Source organism: Nelumbo nucifera, chromosome 4, assembly GCF_055504915.1.
Source record: "Nelumbo nucifera cultivar China Antique chromosome 4, China Antique-T2T, whole genome shotgun sequence".
NCBI lineage: Eukaryota > Viridiplantae > Streptophyta > Magnoliopsida > Proteales > Nelumbonaceae > Nelumbo > Nelumbo nucifera.
This window is the reverse complement of record NC_142652.1, coordinates 28,569,294-28,585,234: the sequence shown is the minus strand read 5'-3', so window position 1 is coordinate 28,585,234 and position 15,941 is coordinate 28,569,294. Positions and strand designations below refer to the sequence as shown.

General features: G+C 42.3%; 1 protein-coding gene across 9 annotated transcripts; it reads left to right on the top strand.

Moving 5' to 3' along the window:
- Positions 1 to 7,553: 7,553 nt before the first annotated feature.
- On the top strand, positions 7,554 to 15,741 carry CYP77A5P (cytochrome P450, family 77, subfamily A, polypeptide 5). 9 transcript variants are annotated; one of them, XR_016085571.1, is made up of 8 exons: positions 7,568 to 8,388; positions 9,201 to 9,311; positions 9,417 to 9,633; positions 9,928 to 10,258; positions 10,434 to 10,495; positions 10,666 to 10,738; positions 15,073 to 15,140; positions 15,251 to 15,741. XR_016085571.1 is itself a non-coding variant. In XM_010281054.3 (7 exons), coding segments are annotated over exons 1-7 (1,299 nt in total). In that variant the 5' UTR covers positions 7,554 to 7,884; the 3' UTR covers positions 15,328 to 15,741. The 9 variants fall into 9 exon arrangements, 8 of the variants coding, with proteins under 8 accessions (XP_010279356.1, XP_010279352.1, XP_010279353.1 ...); XM_010281054.3 differs by lacking the exon at positions 15,073 to 15,140 and having other exon boundaries at positions 7,554 to 8,388; positions 15,327 to 15,741; XM_010281050.3 differs by lacking the exon at positions 15,073 to 15,140 and having other exon boundaries at positions 15,427 to 15,741.
- The last annotated feature ends 200 nt before the right edge of the window (positions 15,742 to 15,941 follow it).

The window sequence follows — 15,941 nt, the reverse complement described above, 5'->3', positions numbered from 1 at the left end:
GTACAATGCCATTATAGGTCAACCCATCACCCGCGCACTTCGTGCGGTAGTGTCCACCTACTATTTGGCTATGAAGTTTCCCACAGACTTCGGAGTAGGGGTAGCACGAGGCGACTAGCTCGAGTCTCGCAAATGCTATGTCACCGCCCTCAAAGGGAAAACCAAGCTAGCAGATGAAGTCGAGCTAGAGCGACCCGTGGAGTATCCTGAGGAGCGAGCTACGCCGACTGAAGAGACGGTCCATATCCCGACCTCCAAAGAAGATCCAGCCAGAACTCTTTAGATCAGGGCATCAATCGATGAACCTCTCCGTTCTCAGCTGGTAAGATTTTAATTTAAAAATTTAGACATATTTGCATGGTCTACGACAGAAATGCCCGGTATAGATGCAAAGGTAATAACTCATAAACTAAACACTGATCCTATGGTCAGACCCATTAGATAGAAGAAACGCAACCTCACCCTGGAGCGCTGGAGGATAGTTAACGAAGAGGTTGGGAAACTCCTCGCAGTCGGCTTTGTCACGGAGGTCCATTACCCGAGCTGGGTAGCTAACCCCGTTTTGGTGAAAAAGGCTAACGGTATATGGCGCATGTGCGTCGATTATACCGACTTGAATCGAGCCTGTCCGAAGGATTGTTTCCCACTCCCTAAGATCGACTGTCTAGTGGACGCGACCTCAGGGCACGAGTTGCTGAGTTTTCTGGACGCATACTCGAGTTATAACCAGATCAAGATGGACCCCGCTGACGAAGAAAAAACAGCGTTCATAACTGAACTAGGATTGTATTGTTATAAGGTCATGCCCTTCGGGCTAAAAAATACCGGGGCGACCTTCCAAAGACTTGTAAACAAGTTGTTTGAGCCGTTGATCGGCGATAAGGTTGAATGCTATATAGATGACATGGTCGTCAAAACCCAATTTTCAAATCATCTAATAAGTGACTTACAATGTGTTTTCGAAATTATGCGTAAATATAACATGAGGTTGAACCCTAACAAATGTGCCTTCGGTGTCACCTTGGGTAAATTCCTGGGTTCAATAGTTAACTGACGTGGCACCGAAGCGAACCCCGAAAAAATAAAGGCTATCCTAGACATGAAGCCACCTCGCAAGTTGAAAGAGGTTCAGAGGTTGAATGGCCGAATAGCCGCTCTGAGCTGCTTCATGTCCAAGTCGGCAGATCGCTTCCTGCCCTTTTTCAAGGCAATAAAGAAAAGTAAGGACTTTGAATGGACTAAAGAGTGCCAACTCACCTTCGATGAGCTAAAGAAGTACCTAGTTAGCATCCTGGTTCTAACCCGACCCGAAGAGGGTGATGTTTTAAAGTTGTACCTCTCCGCGAGCGATGAAGTGGTCAGCTCGGTACTAATAAAGAAAGTAGATCGGGTCCAACGACCTATCTACTATGTAAGTAAAGTTTTGCAGGACGCCGAGACGAGGTACCCAGAGATCGAGAAGCTGGCATACGCACTGGTCATAGCAGCTCAAAAGCTTCATCCGTACTTTCAAGCCCACACTATAGTCGTCCTCACCAATAAACCTCTGAGGCAGATCTTACTCAAGCCCGAGGTATCTGGAAGATTGACAAAGTGGACTATAGAACTCAGCGAGTACGACATCTGGTACGAGCCCTGAACAGCAATTAAGGCCCAAGCCTTGGCTGACTTCGTAGCGAAATGCACTTTCAGCATCGCATTCCCCGAATTGATAGAGACCGAGCACGGGGAGGAAGCCTCAACCAATGCGGCACCAGTCCCGGTTAGAACAAAGCCAACTTGGGATGAGGAGCCATGGATCCTTCATGTAGACAGCTCATCAAATCAGCAAGGAAGCGGAGCCGAATTCATTCTGTACAGGCCAAGCGGGGTGAAGCTGGAATACGCACTTCGGTTTGAGTTCACAGCATCTAACAACGAAGCGGAATACGAAGCGCTGATGGCCGGGCTCATGCTAGCAAACAAAGTACAAGCAAAGCACCTTGTCATCTGCAGCGACTCTCAGCTCGTGGTCAACCAGGTAACCGGTGATTACGAAGCTCACAGCCCCACCATGGCTGCTTATCTAGCCAAGGTCAGGGAAGTTCTACACGGCTTCCAGTCATACTTCATCAAGCAGATTCCAAGGTCTGAGAACGCTGAGGCCGATGCCTTATCCCAGTTAGCCAGCACGAGCAGCAACACCATGAGGACCGTGTTTATAAAAAAACTGCCTCGGCCTAGCATTCTCGGGGGGGGACAAAAGAGGTCTCTCCCGTCGCACAAGCAGAGCCATGCTGGATTGACCCACTCACGAGCTACCTGCTTCATGGGACCCTACCTGCAGATCGCAACGCGGCCAGAAGGGTAGGGCGACAAGCAGCCAAGTACGTCATAATAGACGGATGGCTGTACCGGAGATCCTACACGCTCTCCTACTTGCGCTGCTTGTGACCCTCAGAGGCCGAGCTCGTTCTTCACGACACTCATGAAGGGCTGTGTGGCAGACACCTGGGGGGCAGGGCTCTCGCCCAGAAAGCACTGCGACAAGGATACTACTGGCCCACAATGAAGACAGACGCACTTGAGCTTGTCAAGAAGTGCGATAAATGCCAGAGGCATGCCAACATCCATCACCAACTTGTTGCCGACCTGAAGTACCTCACTAGCCCATGGCCCTTCGCACAGTGAGGAATCGACATTCTTAGACCATTCCCGCCAGCGACAGGATAGAGGAAATTTTTGGTAGTAGCAGTGGATTACTTCACAAAGTGGGTGGAGGCGGAACCCCTGGCAACAATCACAGCCCGAAATGTACAAAACTTCTTTTGGAAGAGCATAGTATGTCGCTTCGGCCTACCTCGGGTCCTCATCTCCAACAACGGTAAGCAGTTTGAAGATATCAAATTTCAAAACTTGTGTGCCGAGATGGGGATACAACAAAACTTCACTTCGGTAGCACACCCTCAAGAAAACGAGCAAGCGGAAGTCATGAATAGAGCTATACTTCATGGATTAAAAGCTCGCTTAGCCCAAGCTAAGGGTCTATGGGTAGACGAGCTGCCCAGTGTACTATGGGCTTACCGAACTACTGTCAAGACCGCCACAGGTGAAACCCCCTTCAACCTCACCTATGGCATGGAAGTAGTAATTCCAGCCGAGATCGAAGTACCTACATTACGCCTAGAGGCATTTGACAAAGAAGCAAATGATGACGAGCTCCATACTAACCTCGACCTGGTAGAAGAAGTACGGGACCTCGCATATATTCGGACCGTAGCCTACCAGCAAAGGGTAGCTCGGTACTATAACGCCCAGGTCAAGAAGCGACACTTCTGTGTCGGAGACCTAGTCCTTCGGAAGGTTATGGTGCCTGAGCCTGGTGTTGGTAAGCTCGGACCAAATTGGGAAGCTCCCTACCGAGTAAAGCGGGTACTCGGGGAAGGTACGTACGAGCTCGAAACGTTAGAAGGAAAATAGGTACCTCGAGCTTGGAACATTAGTAATTTAAGGTGATACTACCTGTGATCGTCAAACTAGGGGAGTGGACTACGAGTCGCTCCCAAAGCCTAAGGGCTACAATACTGCATAAGACCCAGTCGCCTTCTTGGCATGGGCATCTAAGACCTGGTTGCCTCGCAGTCGTAGGCAAGTTGCTTCGAATACTTGAGGCATAGACAGCTCGGGTATAAGCCCTACGATGTTTAGCCCACTGCGGCACATAAGAGCAGGTCGGATCCGTAAAGGACATCCGGCATTCAAATAAGTAGCCTGTGCGTGGACAGGACGGGTATATGCCCCGCGATATCACTCACCTCGGCGTACATTATGTGGAGTTGCCCCTACTAAGCCTTTGCAGACATTTCGAGGTAACAAACACTTAGAAAATTTTCTATTACGATTATCCTTACTTATTGTCCAACTCGGTAGCTCGACAATTCAGGTAATCTACACATTTGTTGCCTAGATTGGAAGTTATCTGTGCTTAGAATGTCTTTTACACAAATGATTACTCAAAGGATTGGTATTTCATTCACAAAAAAGTGTAGGTACAGAGATTTTGTTCTAACCCAAGCTCGACGGCTTCGGGGTGTACATTCAAAACAAGAAAAGAAAGCTCAAAGATCATGGTTGACTGTCAGCTGGATCGGTCTCCATATGATCTTCCGCATTCGAGGGGCACTCCTCCTGGACTTCGTCGTCACTCCCTTCCTTTGACGAGCTGGGCTTTGCATTTGCTACCTCTGCATCCTCGGGAGTAAGGTCAGATGCGGAGACGACTTTGAGATTGAGGTCGGGGAGCTCGAACCATACTCAACTTGGAGATCGTGGAACTCCGAAGATTGCTTGAAGTGTTCAACAGCCTGGCTTCGTGCCTCTTCAACAGCAGTCTCGAAGATCCGAGTTCGCTTTTGAATCATCTCTTTGAGATCTTCAACTTCTCGTCGAAGCCTCGTTCTCTCCTCGATCAACGCCGAGTTCTCCTCAGTCAACGCGGAGATCCGCTCCTGCTGTTTCTCTTTTTCCTCAATTAAAGCCAGAATTAGCTCCTTCTAACTTCAAGCTCCCTTCTTGGCCTGGAGCACCTCGCCCTGAGCTTTATCGAGTTCGCGATGCAGTTTCTGTGCCTCCTCTTTGGCATCCTTAAACTGCTTCAAATGGATCTGTGACTGACACATCGGTGCATGAATGGAGGAGTTCACCTAGCAAGGAAAAATCGAGGTAAGTACATTTTGAAAAATTCACAAAGAAACAAAAATGTAAAGTAAAAGCACCTACCACCATGCAGAGGCTGGCAGCCCGACCCCCGAGCCGAGCCGTAGGCATATCGGCCCAATCCGCGACCTCCTCGGAGAAGATGGCCTCTTCGCTCTTGCGAATCCTGAACTAGTGAGTCAGGATACTCCTTTTCGGAGGCTCGTGTCGGGGTCTGGAAGTGCTCACCGGCTCGGGAGGCTGAGCAACTTCCGGCTTAGGCGCTGGGGTGCTCCCTGGTTCCTGCAGCCGAGCACTTCCCTCATCTTTCGTCCAGGTCCACCATGGGAGGATGAGGGTGGACCCCCTCCTGGGGGAGCTCGGTGGAGATCGGCTCCGCGGTGTGGACCTCGGACGGGGCAGGGGTTGAAGGGCTGGCCTCCCAACGAGGCTTCTTCGCCCTCCTCTTCTTCCCCTTCTACATGCTTTTGAAAAGATTCCTGGCATCGACCTCCGGCATGGTAATTGCAAAAAGTAGAAGGTTAGTCGCGAACTAATCAGAACCTTAAAATAAAAAACTAAGGTGGAAACCTACCAGGAGGGCTCAGCCCGGCTCGCACAAGCTTGTCCTCGGCCAGGAAATCCTTCATTCTGAGGCTGAGGTCCCTCCAGGAGTTGATGACTGCCCTAGTCTCCGCATCCAGTCTCACCCCAGGATCCTTGATTGCCACCCTCCAGTGAGTCGAAAAAGGCCACCCCTCGGGATTTTGGACGAGGAAATACCTCCTTTTCCAGGCCGGAACCTTGTTCAGGCAACCGAGCAGTATCTTGAACCTAGGCCGAGGAGAAATGTAGTAGCTTTGTCTAACATCCCCACACAGACAAGCCGAGTTCCTCTTAATGGCACTGATCGAGCTAAAAGTGTTTAAGGACAGGGAGCGGTTGTACTCGTGGAAAAGGGAGATTGTACCAACAATATTCCGAATTGAATTCGGATGAAGATAGTGATATTGAAGAACTTAATTATTTCTACAATGAAGGGGTGGAGAGGGAAGCGCAGCCCGGCAGCGTGCTGCTCCTCAAAAACAGCGAGCTCATGGTGATCATGAACCCAAGGGAACTGACCTAAAGGAAGGCTAAAAACTAAGCTACCGGGAAGGCAATAGCAAGCTACCAAGGACATCAGTCTGTCCGAGGTCCTAGTTAAAGGACCGAAGTCATTTGGGTCCCGATCTCGGGAAGAAGATGGGGCCTCTATTCTAGAGGACGATCTCTCTTCCTGAACCCCGATCTCCCCGAGCCGAGATGGCTCATCCTCGGGCACCGAAGCCCCCTCCAGAGATCGAAGAGGGGAGTCACTCAGCGACGAGCTGGCCTCCCCCGAAGGGGCCGCGGTTTGCACGGCGGCACCCTCGACCTCACTACCTAAAAGGCTGTCTAAACTAGAGCTAGACATACTTAAACCAAGAAAATACAAACTTAAGAAAATTGCGAACTCGCCAAGGAAAGAAGGAAGAGACCTCGGAAAGCTAAGAAGGGGTGGCGAGCTGAGGGGTTCCGACGCGACCTCAAAGTAGGCTTGAGAAGGTATGGCGAGAAAAAAACAAGTCTCGGGCCCCCTTATTATAACCGCTATGTCCGAAAAGGTAACGGTCGAGATCAAACTGATCCGACGGCTCCTAGAAAAACTGGTTGCGCGACCCCCGAGGCTGAAATCGGTTTAGCGCATTTTTTGACGTCCGCGGAATTTATAGACCCTGTGACGTCCGCGTGTATGCAGACGCAACCTGGGTTTTTTCTGGTCAAGCCGTGTGGTCGAACAAATCCGACCGGTGACTCATCTGACTAGCTGCCTGAACTTCGGACCAAATCCACTTGGCTCGTCATGAACTCTCCGCACCGGGTCGGGAGCCCTGGCCCAGGGAGTGGGGGGCAATTGATGTAGGGTGATTTGGCCCGAGCTAGTAATAAGGGTACACGTGGACACGACATCACTAATAGGACAACAACTCAGCCTGACACGCCAAGTCCGCGGCGAATCGAGCTCGGTTAACCAAACCACCTCGAATAAGACCACTTCGGGATAAGTCTACCTCGGGACGAGGCCACCTAGGTATGAGGTCGCATCAAGACCACCTTGGTTCCATAGCAGTTCAACGTTCATATCAGGTCGAACCTAAAGAACACTAGCTCGGGTAATATTGACCGACCACTGTGCTGTTGCCTAGAGGGTCCCATCACCGTGCTTCGCTTTTCACGGGATCGTACCTTGTAACGGCTAGTTTCGTCTACCCACTCCCCGATTCAGATGGAGATGGACAACCTTACCGGTTGGTGGCATTATCCCCAACTAAAACGGAACGGATCCTGATATAGCGAAAATCCCGGGATTGTTCCACCGAACCCGTTAGGGCACTAGTATATAAAGGCTTCACCCCTCGCGGGTGAGAGGTATGCATAATCTCTGCTCTCTTGCATCCTAAGCTATTTTCAGCTCGCAACCAAGTATTAACTTAAGCATCGAAGTGACCTCACCGATGAACCACCCCAGATTCTCTGACTCGAATCTTGCAGATCGTCCGAATTTATCATTGACTGTGGTCGGATTGCGCACCATAAAATTGAGATTGGTTGAGTGAATATTCAATAATGTGTAAAACTAAGTTTTAGATTTTTAAAGAAATTTGAATAGATGGTTTTATGAATTCTTTTTGAAGTTCAATCATCAGACGGTTTTTTTTTTTCTTTTTCTTTTCTTTGTTTGATACATAGGAAGAAAAGCTAACACAGCGTAGAAAAGAACTGCCCTCAATATCATAGAGTGAATAATATATATTTAAAATGTCGGTAAGTTGTAATAAAATGTCTGCATTGCATTGGGTGTATCCGTATTTCTCCGTTGTTTTTATTCAACAAGTTGCAACATGTGTGATCAAACCTATTTTATTCAGTAGGATGTGTTCCTCCGCAACTGTTCAGTACAAGGATAGATGAGACAGGAAGAGGCATCTTCTTCTGAGAATCTGAACGATTCCACTATAACTTTTATTTATTTATTTTTTTTTTATTTTATGAGACAAATGACATAATGGGTAATGACTGCTTTCTTCCTTCTCAATATTACTCTCAAATCTTACTATTGCCAATCAAAACTTCAAAACCATAATCGCCATCACTACCACCCGAGGAATCATCGAGGCTTCAACGCAAATGGATCCCATTGTGTTGGGTCTCTCTTCATCTACCCCTCTCTTCTCTTCTTCGTTTCCAACTTTCCTGACCACAAGACAGTCTTGGCCTCGTTCAAAGATTGACATAGTTGCCATCTCCGGTACCGGTAAATCCATGACAACTTCGCCGGTGCACACCAGCACAGTGACGAACTTTGGCTTCAAAACTTTGATGGAGACGGTCTCGGTCGATGTCCAGAGAGCAGAAGGGAGGCCTTTGAACGTCCCCCTGATCGCGCCCTTCGTAATTGCTTCATCCAGGCTGGACAAAGTGGAGAATGTGGCCATCAGGGTGGAATTGAATAACGGGTGTGTGGGGTGGGGTGAGGCGCCGATCCTCCCATTTGTGACTGCCGAGGATCAGCAAACGGCGCTTGTGAAGGCAGGGGAGGTGTGCGAGTTTCTTAGGCGGAGTCAGCCCATGACCTTGGGTTCGGTGCTAGCAGAAATTGGTGGGCTTCTCCCAGGACATGAGTTTGCTTCAGTGAGTGTGGATTGATTTTTTTATTTTTCAATCTTCCTTGTTCTTCTGTGGATGATTATGGATTCTATGATTGTTGGTCAGTGATTATTGCTTGTGCAACGTTTAAACCTTCCGTGCTATTTGAAGTTTCGTGTTGATGATTCCTGTATTTTCCCAGGTTTTCTAGTTGATAGATTTAACTTATAAGTTGCTTAATTATTCAAACTAAACTTTATAGACTTATTTCAAATTTAAACTTAACTGGAATTACTTCCCAAATAACTAAGTCTAATGATTGGAGTTATGAGATAAAGTAAAGAAATTTGATGCTTCCAGGCCCAATTCTACTATGTTACTGTTTTCTTGGACTGAGAGGAGGAAAGTACTGTTTTTTTTTTTTTTTTTTTTTTGGAGGTTGAAACTTGAAAGTACTATAATTTGGGGAAACGGGAAGAAAAAAAAGTCCTTTATTTCAAGATGGAACGCTCTCTTTCTTGATTAGTAGGGAGTGAGGTTGGAGTTCCAGTTACATTTTATACACTTTGCTCGACTTTTCTCATATGGAAGTCAGTGGAAGTACTCAAGTCCCTTGAGAATTGCAACTCTACTGTGATGCTACAGTAATCCAAGTTCTATCCTTTCTGCCAGGAAATATACACACACAAGCACAATATGACTACATATATTTACAGTGTAAGCAGACTTATTAATGTTGTAATCAATGATTACCAAATCTGTTTGTATTTCTCTATCCAGTTTTCATTCTCATTAAAGGTTTTATCTAGTTAGACAATGATAGTCAAATCCTCATTGAGCTGTATGTGTGGTTGAAGGTTAGGGCAGGAGTTGAAATGGCACTGATTGATGCTGTTGCAAATAGCATTGGCATACCCCTATGGAGATTATTTGGCGGTGTATCAAATACCATAACCACTGACATAACAGTTCAGTTCCTAGCTTAGATGCTGATCTCTTACTGAATATTTTCATCCGTGGCTAACTGTGTATTGCTTCAAGGACTGAGTTTATCTAGCATGCTATATATGCAGATTCCAATTGTTTCTCCTTCAAAAGCTTCTGAATTGGCTTCAATGTATTACAAGCAAGGTTTCAACACTTTGAAGCTTAAGGTTGGAAATAATCTGAATGCAGATATAGAAGTTCTTAAAGCCATAAGGGTGGCCCACCCAGATTGCATGTTTATCTTGGATGCTAATGAAGGATATACTGCCAATGAAGCTATTCAAGTTCTTGTGAAGTTATGTGGTAAGGGTGTTTCTGCACTCTATGGCATGTATGACCATTTGTGCATGTTGAGATGCCGAGACTTTCTGAGTTGGTTGTCTGTGACTTTTAAAAACAAAACTGAACTTTGGATACATCTCTTTCATTAAATCTACTTCACACCCTCAATGGTACAAAGAAAAGTTAGATCATTACTGCATATATTTTGAGCATTTTAACAGAGCACAAAACAGATCATTATTGCCTACCAAGACTTTACAAACAAACATATAATCTTTATCTTCTGTTAGTTTTCTAACACTGATTCTGTGGCAGAAATGGGGGTGATTCCTGTTCTTTTTGAACAACCAGTTCATAGAGATGATTGGGAAGGTCTTGGCCATGTTAATCATGTTGCAAAGGGGTATGGGATATCTGTTGCTGCAGATGAAAGCTGCCGGAGTTTTCTCGACATACAGAAAATTATAGAAGGAAATCTTGCTGATGTCATAAACATTAAACTTGCCAAAGTTGGAGTTATGGGGGCCCTTGAAATTATTGAGGCAGCAAAAAAATCAGGCTTGAATCTGATGATTGGTGGGATGGTTGAAACTAGACTTGCCATGGGCTTTGCTGGTCATCTGGCTTCAGGGCTTGGATGTTTCAAGTAAGTGTGGCTCTTGTTTATTATTCATTACTTTTAGCAGATATTGTAGTGGTCAATGCCTTTTGGTTGTCTCTCTATTCCCTCCCTCTATTTCTTTCTTATGAGTCTAGAAAAGAGCAGCCCTTCAAAATTTCCTATTTGATTTGTTTACCCTTGATGGTTAATTGTTCTGCAGATTTGTTGATCTGGATACACCCCTTTTGCTCTCAGAGGATCCAGTGGTTGGTGGATATGAAGGTATGTTCTCTCTTGAAGATTGTTTTCTTATTCTTTTTATTGTTTTATTGTCCATGTTTTCTCATGATTATTTAGTACTCAAGTTTGTATGCCATCTATAATATTAAGATTTTGAGTTATTGAATTGCATCATTATTAATGGTAATGCTTGTTGACTTTTTTATCTCTAGTTTCTGGCGCTGTTTATAAGTTCAATAATGCTAGAGGTCATGGAGGTTTCCTGCATTGGGATACTATTGCATGGTAAGTCATCCTTTGCAGTATTTTTTTTAACATGTGCATACTTAGGGTGGTTACTGCTTCATCTGTCCTGTCCTCTTATATTCCAAGTAGCCTGAAGATAAAATTTCATGTCAAGTGTGATGTTGTTCATTCAATAAGTAGAACTAACTGTTAATTTCTATTTGAACTATGGGCGTCATATTAGCAATATGTTCCCTAAAAACAAAGAATCTTGGAGGGAACATATTTTGAGATTTCTTAACTAACATTTTTCTAATTTTAAACAAGCCTCATTTGCAAATACATGTTAGACAAACCTTCATTTGCAAGAATGTCTGCAATTTATCTGTAATTTATCTGTAAAAAAATCAGTAATTTATCTCTAAAAAAATTGAAAAATAAAACAAAAAAAAAATCTATACAATATTTTCAGAAATTTCCATATCTAAAAGCTGGGAGATCAAGTAAAACTTGCTTGTTGCATGTATTTAATATATACTAACACAAATTCCATACAACTGGAATAGTTGTTTCTGTATGAAAGATGGGAATCTTATTGATGTTAATAGTCCTATTTGTAGTATATAGTTTAGTACAAATCATATGTATGGTTTACGAAGTTTCCTATATGTGGTCACCATGTAAGTAGCATTTAATTGTAGCAGTTTAGAGGACTAGGTTCAGTTCAGTTGACTTTACAGAAGTAGGCTGTGTGAAAATTATGCTGAGGGAGATATATAGGCAATTATGATGAATAGTATGTAGATGTTATAAAGGTGGTTTCAAGTTTTAGTGTGGTAGCAATTTTTCTTGTCCTCTTATAAACACAAGAAGAAATTTTCTAGCTTTCTTTTTATACCATGCTTTTATTCATCATGTGAAATAAGCCGAAGAAATTTCCAAGGCATATGACCTGGTAGACAGTATGCTCCATAGAGGGTGGAATAACAGAGTTCCATATGACTTGGTAGACAGTATACTCCTGGTTCAATATTTCATAACAAGAGATTGAGGAAGATTTCACCCATAGAATTAAAGAAGGATGGAAAAAAAGAGAAGTGCATCCAGAGTCTTATGTGATAGGCGAACACTATTCAGATTAAAAGGAAAGTTCTATAAAACAATTGTAAGGCCAGCAATGCTGTGTGGAGCAGAGTATTGGGCAGTCAAGAAATAACATATTCACAAATGCATGTGGAAAAATTTTGTATGTTGAGATGGATGAGTGGAAAAACTAGAAGGGACAGAGTCAGAAATGAAGTCATTTGAAGGAACCTAAGAGTAGCTCTAATATGTGATAGAATGAGAGCAAGTAGACTAAGATGGTTTAGGCTAAGCTTGGGAATGCTATTTGAAAAATAAGTGCTCATAAGTGTTTGGTGAAAAAACACTTATTTCAAATAGGGTAAGTATAGGTATTTTCAAAATAAAGTAGCTGGCCAAGACAAACCAGAAAGGAAATAAGTGCTTATTGAATAAACACTTAAAAATAAGCCCAGATTTTGGGCTTCTTGAATAAGCACTTGTTTCAGGCTTATTTCCCAAACGCCAATAAGTGCTTATTGGGATTCTCCACACTAGGAATCTTAGAAGAGGTTGACCCCACCCTCTTCCTAATCACAACCCCACCCTCTTCCTTCTCACCTCTAACCATATTGGGATTCTCCACACTAGGAATCTTAGAAGAGGTTGACCAATCATAGAGAAACCCAGTCTGGGAACATGGCCCAAAGTAATGGTGACCACTGAGTTTTCAGTGATTCTAACAACAATCCTAAGGGTGAAATTGTTTGAAGTAGGGGCTAACAAATTAACCTTGAAGACAAGAGCTTCATCAACATGCCAACAAATGGAATCCATTGCTGATGAGTGAGAGGATGTTTTGGAGTTTCAAAGGAGAACAAAGAACATCAAGAAGGTTTTGTGCAGACAATGAGAGCTTTAAATTTCCGTTCATGGTAACAACAAATTTCTGTCTCTCCCCTTTGTGAGATTACATTCTTTGGTAAAGAAACCTCCCAACACATAAGCTTTCTACCTTAGGTACCAGGAAAAAGGGTCCTATAGAGATTGGTTTTGGGAGTAATTTTTCAGTGGTCTAAATCTCGGTTTCCTCTCCCTCACCATTTCCAATTTGTTCTTCATGGACAAGCTCTTTATATGTACTCATATTTAAGTCAAATAGGAAACCTCAGACAACTAGTATGATTGTAAAAGAGAAGTTAGGTTAATAAAAACAGAGCAAGATCCTTGAGCAATCAAGTTTTGTTGTGATTGCAAAAACAGGGCAAGAAAGGAAGTATATTGTTTTAAAAGATTCTATTGTTTTCAAAGGATAAAATAGGATTTTTAAAATATTAAAAGAGGTTCAACAAAAAGAGGTTCAAAGGAAGTATATTGTTTAAGTTCAATGGGGTCAACCCACAAGGTATATTTAAGTCTATTTGAAAAACTCAGAGTATATTTAAGTCGATTTGTGAAAACTTAGGGTATGTTTAAGTATTTTACCCAAAACATGACTGTAGTGAGATGAAGGGAAAACACCACAATCATCAATCATCAATCTGGAAATAATTAACAGGTTTGTGGCTCTCTAAATACTTACTGGCTTGGGCTGCAAATGGACTGGACTCAAATTGGATACTCCTATATCCAAATTTGATCAGTTAATTTCAGATTTAAATAGAATCTTATCCATCAGGTTAAAATCAGATTTGGATATTGCATACCAGTTTTAAATCAAATAAAAAAAAGATCCGAATTTTATTTATTATTAATTAAATGAATTGGAAATAACTTTGCTGTTATATATGATGAATAAAATGGCTTAAAACTTCTATAAGAACTTATCTATGGCTCTTTAGTAAACACAACATTCAAACCAACTTTATAAATAGATACATCTTAATTCTATGTAGTTATATGCATTTTTTATATACTGTCAGGTTTGGACCAAGTTGGATCTGATTGGGGTAGATACATATTTGATTCAATTATAAATGGATCAAATTGGGTTAATCAGATTGGATTTGAATTCTGGTTTGGACCAATGAACACCATGTGCAGCCCTTCTTCTGGCAGTTGTTATCCATGCTTTTGCTCAAATAGTTTTAGATCATATAGTGTTAGACAAACCCAGAATCAAACATGTCCAAAATGGCACAAAAATGAAGCAAAACAGAGATACTGTTCACAGGCCAGGCTTTAGACTCAGCTTTACATTGTTTCAGGCTCGGACTTCAGGTTGGACCCATTCAAAGTTTGGCAAAAGCTAAGCCTGAGCCCAGCCCATGAACAAATCTACAGAGAACAGAAGAACAAAACAACAAACATATTTACATGGTTTGGCCTTTGGCGTGATGAGCAGAAATCCACTAAATCAGGAAAAATGGAGTGCAAGGTTGAGTAGCCTCACACAAAACCTTAACACCCAATACTCTCTCTGTATGTGCGGCAGTTACAAAGATTAGATCCTCAGCTAAAACCCTACAAACATAACATATATATATCTATATATACAGACCTCAATGAAAATTCCCATTCGGGTTCTTCCTCGGATCATGGAACAAGCCACTGACTGGAATTCAAGGCACAATTCTACATACAGTTTTGGTTCATATTACATTAGAAGCTTAGGAAATACCTAGATTCACATCCCTGATTGGGACTTCTGCAAAATGCATATAATATTAGCATTCTGAACCTCTCAATTATTCAGGAAATTTTCATCTTGAAAGAAAATTTTGGAGTTGGGGTTTAAATCAAATGAATCTTCAATCAATTGTGTGACCAGAATAAGGATACGGATTGAAGCCCATCGACAAACATCCAATATTCAATCTAGATGGGAGCTAAGTTTGTTTCATGCAGTAGTGGTATTTAGCCAATTTTGTATGTTGAAATCTTCATTGTGCTAAAAATGAGCACTGTCCAAACATACTCAGAATTCATGAACACAAAATTGCCATAGACTAATAACTTTATTGCAAGCACAAATTATATTTTCTTTGTTTAGTTATAACTGTCTTTGACCATTCTCAACTTCAAGGCATCTGTTTTGAGGGGATGGGATTCCAGCTAAAGTGAACTTTGGGGTAACTGATTTCTTGTAATATGAATTATTCTCCATTACTAAAATTGATCTGTTATTCATTAAAAAAAAAGAAAACTTCAAGTCGATGTTTGATTACTTTACAAATGCTTACTTTTTATCAATTTCAACTTCAACTTGCATTAATTCCAAAGAATTGTTTTTCTTCAAGACTGTTCTATTTATAATGGATGCGAAGTTGAGTTGTCACCATCAAGTCTGTGGCAATAGAATAATTTTTCCTCGTAAAATATATTTATTGCAGAACCAATTAAATTTCTCCATTGAGACCGAGTGACCGACAACCTATTTACTAGGATGTCATACAGTAAGGTTTGAATGAAGTGTTTCTTTGTTGCATTACTTGTGTCAAGTTCACAACAATGAGTTTTACTGGTGATCTTGTTAGAAAGTAGATATGATTTTGCCAATCATATTTATAGGTTACAACTGGATTCTTCATTCATCAACATATCACTTGTTACTTTGATCCAACATGTCAACTGTATGTATGTGCAGAAATCAACTTTTTAATTTCGAGTCAGGGTTTCAGAACAATTATGGGGAATACCAAATCTCTTTTTATTGTTCATTATTGCTGTTAAAACTACACTTTCAGTGGGCCTCCAGTTGTACAACGACTCCATAAAAAAGAAAAGGAAAATGGTAAAAGGGGGCTGCTACTCAAAGTCCATTGTAGATCTCGCAGCAAAATCCTAACCACAATGTTCACCAGATAAACAATTATCTTCTGTTTTGAGTGAGGACATTTTCAAGCTGTCTGCAGAATCCACTTTTATTAGGTTACTAAATTTTTCTTAAAATTGGTCTGTTAGTTGTGTTTAGCAACATATCCATTTGATTCCTTTGCAAAAAAACTATAGAAAAAAATTTCTCTCATTTCTAATATTATATATTCCTCATATTAAACAAATATATGTGTTATAATTGTTAATGATGGAAATGAAACACAAAAATAGTATGTTATGTGCTTTTAGGAGAATTCACCCCTAAAAGCTAGCTGTTAGAGGGAGGGAATTCAAACACATATATACCCCACAACAGCATCCCATACTACCGATGTGGGATACCTCGCATTAGCATCCCATAATACCAACATGGGACAAATGGATC